This window comes from Pteropus vampyrus, unplaced genomic scaffold (genome assembly GCF_000151845.1).
Source record: "Pteropus vampyrus isolate Shadow unplaced genomic scaffold, Pvam_2.0 Scaffold571, whole genome shotgun sequence".
NCBI classification, from domain to species: domain Eukaryota; kingdom Metazoa; phylum Chordata; class Mammalia; order Chiroptera; family Pteropodidae; genus Pteropus; species Pteropus vampyrus.
In genome coordinates, this window is record NW_011889352.1 from 310,089 (window position 1) to 317,544 (window position 7,456).

Consider the following 7,456-nt stretch of genomic DNA (forward strand, 5'->3'; position numbering starts at 1 on the left):
GAAGAAAGACAAGACTGAATAAAATCCTGACTTCTTAGCTATATAACCTTGAGCAAGTCTTAATTTTTTTAATCTATAAAGTAAAATTATTAATATCTGACTCACAGTTATTGTAATTACTAAATGAGATAATGTATATAGAAGATTCCACATAGTATCTGGTATACAGTAAGTGCCCAAAAAATTTGTTAGAGTAATGTATTTTAGTGACTTCTGTTTTATTGGGATATTTTACATTAAACAAAACTTTAAACTTTTTTATCGGCTGTGGGATAGTAACACAAAGTGTAAGGAAAAGATATTAAAATTCCACTCAAAGTGTCAGGACAACTTTTAGTGTCAGAACAATTTACCAAAAAGACTTTCAAAGAAAACCCAGGAGATGTTACGAGAAGACAGACTTTAGTTCAAACTCATTAGCCTTTCTGTACATCTTGTAGAAGCACATTTAAAATCTAAGGAAGAACACAACATTGTATTATGGTATTGCTATAGTAATAGAACTATTTATCGGGATAACTGTCAATTTTATCATTCACCACTGCGGGGAGCTATAACCTAAAAAAAGGTTTATATAGATTCCCAAGGTTATTTTAAAACTTTCTCACATCTTACAATATTTATTTAATAAGCTCTTATTAAAATATATTTTAAATTAATTCGATAAGCACATCTGATTTCTTCTTTCGAGACCTTACAAGGAATAAGAAGGCTGATTATATCCATTTAATCACAAAATGGGGGATCCCTATCCCTATCTTCTCTTTTTTTCTCCATAACACTTATCTAACATACTATATATTTATCATGTATTTAATATACAGTATATATTTATGCTATCTAACATAGTATATAGTTCACACACATTAATTTTTATTATCTCTCTTTCCCATGAATGTAAGCTCCATGAAGAAAAGAATTTTTTATGTGTTTTATACACCACTCTATTTTTAGTACCTAGAATAGTGCCCAGCACAGAATACTTGCATAGTGAATTAACTGTTACTGAATGAGTGAATAAACAAATACTGGTTCATTTATTTGAAAGGTTAAAAACACATTAGATGATGTCAAGGATAGTAGTCCCCCCTTGTCCATCATTCACTTTCCAAGGTTTCAGTTACCCACAGTCAACCGTGGTCCAAAAATATTAAATGGAAAATTCCAGAAATACACAATTTGTAAGTTTTAAATTGCACATCTTTCTGAGTAGTGTAATGAAATCTCACACTGTCCTGCCCCATCCCATCAGGATGGGAATCATCCCTTTGCCCAGAGTATAGGTTATTTGCCCATTACACTTAGTAGCTTTCTAGGTTATCAGACTGACTACAGAGGTATCGCAATGCTTGCGTTCCAGCGATCCTAATGTTGCTTAATAGTGGCCCCGAAGCACAAGAGCAGTGATGCTGGCAATTTGGATACAACGAAGAGAAGCAGTGAAGTGGTTCCTTGAGTGAAAAGGTAAAAGTTCTTGACTTAATAAGGAAAAGAAAAAAATGTATGCTGAGATTGCAAAAATCTACGGAAAGAATGAATCTTCTACCCCTGAAATCGCCTAATTTACAAATTAAACTTTATCATGGGTATGTATGTATAGAAAAACATAGTATATATAAGGTTCCATACTATCTGCAGTTTCAGGCATCCACTGGAGGTACTGGATTGTATCCCCTGTGGATAAAGAGGGGACTACTGCTACTCTCTGAAAAATTTAATGTCTACTTATATTATATTCTAGTTTAAAAGAAAATATATAAGAAGTTACTTATTCCTATAGATGAGTATATGGACAGATCTCATGACGATGGCTTGTTTAATATACATTTACAGTAGAATTCCTCTTAAGTGATCTGAATGGTACAGGGAAGGGATCAATTAAATATAGAATTATAAATACTGATTACAAACATTTTAATTTTGTTTGATATATATTATGTTTCATCCACCAGTTTTTATGGCCTCTTCTCTGAGTATAACTTTTTTGATTGTGTCATTAGTGCATTTCAATTTCTTTGAAATGAAAATGAATACTTAAGAAGGACAATAGAGAAGCAATCTGAATAAAATAATCCAGATTTTTATAAATTTGTATTGATTCTTTAGTTGTATTTCCACACCAGATTTTACAGCAGTTTTTAACAACTCTTTACCAACTCACTTTTATCAACTCTTTCTAAAACATTTAATAGTTTTCATAAAATAATTCTTCAAACTGATATTTATTTCATTGGCCTATGAAGTATCTAATTAAACTATTTAATTACAATAATAGGTCGGCAGCCTTATAAGAGGTCTCTTGTAAGGGACAAACCCAACCTACAACTTACTTGGAAGAGCAGAAGTGTGTAGGAGTGTGTCAGAGAGTAGCCTACTAACTACGTTGACACATGTGGGCTTAAAATCAGGATATTTCATAGACAGAATGGAAAGTATGAGGTAAGCTATGTAAATTAAGTAGAGTTCGATCAGAAGAGCTTCTATGTAATGGTTCATGAATCCTTCACATACTGTCTCATTGCCAGTAGAGTCTACATTTGGAAATCTTCTTCAGTATAGTTGATGGATACTTACATAATTCTTTTCTTAAAAATAATAATCTTTACAGGATTTCTAACAGTTAAATGAGTTTAACTATAATCATTCACTCACTATTTCAACAAATATGTATTGAGTACCTATTACACAAAAGGCACCATGTAAAAAAAAATGTGGTATATATAGAGATAAATGGAATAGAACTTTTCCTCTGTTAAATTTACTTATCCAAGCAGGGGTCCTGTTATCATCTCGAAAAGTTGACCTAGCTTTTCCAGAACAAGAGAAAAGAATTAATACCTAGATAGGAAAGAAAACAAATTCATTTATTCCTCTCATTAGTAGGAATTAGTCTGGGCAGAAAGTATTAAGGCCCTGCCCAATTCTAGTCCATTTTCCTGGTGAGAATACTTTCCTTTTTTTGTTTTGTTTTAGGTTTAATTATACAAACTCAGCCTTTGACATTAGATAGATCACAACTTATGATAGGTATCCCAATTTAAAGTATGTAAGTCAGTGTATTCTCTTTTAAGTTAATATATTTTAAATGCTTTAGTTATGTGTATTCATGCTCTTCTCTATGCATTGAGAATATAATTTCACAATAATTCCGAAGTCTGGTAACCATATACAATGTAAGTAAATATGATAATAGATGCATTTAGCATTTACCTCTCTTTAACCTCTTTTAAAAAATAAACATGAATCTAGTAAAATAGGTCAAATCCCATAATTATCTCTAAAAAAAAATCCTGCTGTAAAAACAGGCATAAGCCAACAATGAAATCATAAGAAATTCGTATGTTATTTTCTTGCATTATTAATTGTTGTCACCGTTAATCATAGCTGAAAAACTGCCTCCCTCCCATTCTGATTAATTTTAACTTTCTTAAATTAGCTCTTTAATACCTAGGTTTCCCTAAGGTTTGGCTGTCTCTCAAAAGATGGGTATAATTATTTTTTATATCCATGGCTGAGAAATTAGGTTTCTGCTACAAGACTAGTAGTATCTTCCTTTACATGAAAAGCGAGATTATACCACAATTCAATTTTCTTTTCTTTAAAATAATTAAACTATAGTTGACATACAATATTATATGAGTTTCAGGTGTACACATTGTTATTCAACATTTACTTCCAACTTACAAAGTGATCACTGCAATAAATCTAGTAGCCATCTGTCACCACAAAAAGTTATTAAGATATTATTGACTATATTCCCTATGCTGTCTGTACATTACAGGCCCCTGACTTATTTATTTCATAACTGGAAGTTTGTACCTCTTATTCTTATTCACCCATGTAATTTAATTTTCTTTTTTTTTAATTTGGCATAGGAAATAACTATTATAGAAACAAGGAATAAGAGGAAAAGAACTTGTGCTAAAAAGTTCAGAATAGGAAACTTGCAACAATACTCATATTCTACTCCAGAAATAAAAGCATACAGAAAACATATACATTGACATGAATTTTTAAAGTAAGATATAAATTAGGGAGATATTAATTTATTCCAAAATGATGCACCAGATAATTATTTTAAATATTTCTTTCTCCATGAACTTGAAAATCAAAAATCTGATCTACAAAAAGGTAATTTTCAAAAAATTTATAAAAATATTTCTATCAGCTAAAACAAAGTCACAAACCTAGAAAGCCTCTCTCAGATCACTTAGCAGAAACACTTTATTCTATAGCTGAAGAAAACAAGTCCTAAAAAATAATCTACTCAAGGTCACCAGCTCTGAAGACACAAAATCAGGATTTATGCTCAATTCTAGCCCAATCAAAAGTTCATGTTTTCTCTCTATTTTGATATGGGAGAAAGAAAAATGCATTTTTTTTCCAAATAAGAATATGAGGAGGCAGAGAGACAAGGAGGTAGAAAATCTTTCAGCTATTAAAAAGCATAATGATGACTGAGAATCTCCACAAGTCTAATGTTTCATCCACTACATAACTTAGCGTAAGGTCTTCAAAATCAATGGCTGGCATAATAAAATTTAATCTCTAGTAACAGTTCAATTAATGTTGGTTTTATAAACTACATGAATAATAGTTAAAAGCCATCTATATTATATTTATTGGATTTCTGTAAATCTAATTTATTAATTAGATTTTGAGAGAAGGCATGCTAACGTATTTTATTTTCCATGTTCTCCCTATTGCCATTCTCTTACCTGACAGTCAGATTTCTAGTAACTTCAACCATTTGAGTAAAAAAAAAGGGAAATGGGCAAAATAAGCTTCTGAGTTTAGATATAAATATGTTTTTCATTAAAAGGATATAAAATATACTTTTTGACGAGAAACACACACCTCAAAATGGAAAGGATAATCCAAAATATCTTATGATCCATTTAAAATCTCACTGTTTTAAATTTTAATATTTCTCCATTGACCTTTAAAATACCTTTATAAAATATATAACAGAATTTTATAAAAGGGTTTTTCCTAAAATTCTATAGATTTGAATGCCTTTTGCCTTCAAACCTAAATCTATATCATACAGCGTTTTTTTTTTTTACTTCTACTTTTCAGTAAGTTAATTAGTTCATAACCTATTCTTCAAACATTTGAAACTGGTGTGCTTCTCTATCCTAAGAGGAATTGTGTAGTAAGAACACATTGCTAAACAAATATAAAGTTAATTTTTGCATCCTTTTATCATTAATTACAACCCAAATTTAATTGGCTAATTATTTAATACATCAAGTTAACAAAGAAACTTCAGATGTAATAACAGAGCCACGAATACTGAAAACTAAAAGAACATCCACTAAGGAGAAGCTCCTGATATGAGAATGAAAGCTAGCTTTTGAAGCTATAACCAATTTCAAGAAATCTAATTTTGTTTTTAAAACTTTGGTAGCTACTCCAAGTATAATGTTCAAATCTATCATCATAGAAAAGCTAAACTTATTGTTAGTATGTGTGAACCTTTAACAAATGACACTGGCTTGATATCCAGTCATCAGAACTCCACCTACTATGCTTGAACCTAATCTCCCTCCCAAGCTTTGCAGTTCTTCCAGACTAAAAATGGCCCAGTTACTGTTGGAAAAGTGTACTATCACTTTTATCACTGACATACAAAACAAAGGCAATATCGTGAGTCTGGAAGAAAGAATATGCTGCAAAATATGTTCTAATAACAATGATGACGACAATGGTAAAAGCTAATATTCACTGAAATTATTTAATTCTCGTAACAACCCTACAAATTTATGGCTGAGAATTTAAGAAAGGAAAAAGCGAGGGCTTAAAATCAGGTCTTTATGACTCCAGAACCCATATTCTTAATTTACTATATTTTCATTTCCTATCTTCCTCAATCCCCATTCAAAAACATTTACTGAACACCTATTATAAACCTGTTAGTCACTTGGGATTCCACAATATGTAAATTAACTAAACATGATTATTCAAGTGCAAATCAAGAATCCCTCAACCCAAACAAAGAATTAATATATTTATTTTTTAAAAATTTCAAAGGTCACTCATGAATTCATTAAACCAATATTTAAATGAGAACTTGCTATATTAGAAGCACCACGCTAGATGTTGAACAGATAAAAAGATGAATAAGATATGGTCTTTCCCTCAAGCTCCACACAGAATAAATCGATATATATAGAATTCAGTATTGAAGAGTATTTTCACTTTTATGGTTTAAATAAAAGTACTGCTTGCAAATAATTGTGTTGGTTTTAAAAAAAATTCTAAAAGCTACAAATCACTACATTTCATAAGGCAACATTTCTAACACCAAAATGCTAGTGTACTTTAGTAGTGTATATAGTAAAAAATGTGAAAAGTGAGAAAATTTGCCATGAGCTTACATTTTCTATGACAAATGTCCACTCTTTATCTTCGAATTCCTCTGCATGAGGATCCTGTAACAAAAGCAAAATCCAAGTTGAAATACATTTCTTTAATCAATCCAATTAATAAAATACGGATGGCCTTGCTTTTAGCTTTACCAACTTTTAAAAAAGAAGCAGCAGAATGGCCTACTGTTATAAAACTGCCATAATTTCTCTAAATTTAAAGCATTGTTTTATATTGAAAATTTATTTTACTTATATTGATGCATATCATTATCTTCTATCACTGCACAGATGACAAGATAAAAAGAAACCCAATCAAAGACAACTTAGTGAGTGAACTATTAAGAAGCATTTTATTATTAGATGCTTCTATCAAGCCCTAATCTCATTTTTATATCTGTATTTTAAACTAAAACTGCCACTTGAGGCAAGGTTTTCTTTGGTGCAGAGATCGTAAATATCTGAAATTTCAAAGCACTGAGAAGGACTTCACAAACTACACAAAATGGCAAACTGGCATGGCTGTTGATATTCTCATCCCCCCTCCATTCCCATTTATTTATCCTGGAAATGCCTCAGAAACCTGAGAAAGGGTGATGGATCCTACAACTAAATGCAACTTAAAAAAATAAAGATGAGGTGCACTTTTCCAAGTATTTATTTGACAAATATTTATTAGGTACTTATTATATAAAGGAGTGTAGAAGTGTCATATGGATTCAAACATAGTTGTCTTTGCCTGTAAAGACAAAAAAACTAATATAATAGATATATGATGCATGAAATATATGGTTACACCAGATATTAGAAAACAACACATCACTTCTTACAGGAAAGAACAGTAAAAGCTTTATGAGAGAGAAAGTATCTGGGCTAGGTAGCATGGTATATAGGATTTCTACAGATGATCAGAATAAGTAAAGGCAAAAGGCAACAGAGTATAAGACATAAAAAAGAAAGTGGAATTCCATCATATGTGCAATTAGGTTATTCAAGTTCAATTCCATGTGTTGGAAGTGGGGGATGGATGAAGGAAGCTTTTGGCTCAGCATTCCACTCTAAGCGTGAGTGAGCACACACAGATGGGG

At 31.0% G+C, this 7,456-nt stretch overlaps 1 protein-coding gene across 8 annotated transcripts in view; it reads right to left on the bottom strand.

The window, feature by feature from the left end:
• The window catches only part of EHBP1 (EH domain binding protein 1), a 322,192-nt gene that overhangs the window by 246,139 nt on the left and 68,597 nt on the right, over positions 1-7,456 (bottom strand). For all 8 annotated transcript variants that reach the window (XM_011384344.2, XM_011384346.2, XM_023525560.1 and 5 more), the window contains one exon: positions 6,381-6,434. In XM_011384344.2, the coding sequence (XP_011382646.1) occupies positions 6,381-6,434 (54 nt within the window). The remainder of the gene's footprint in view (positions 1-6,380; positions 6,435-7,456) is intronic.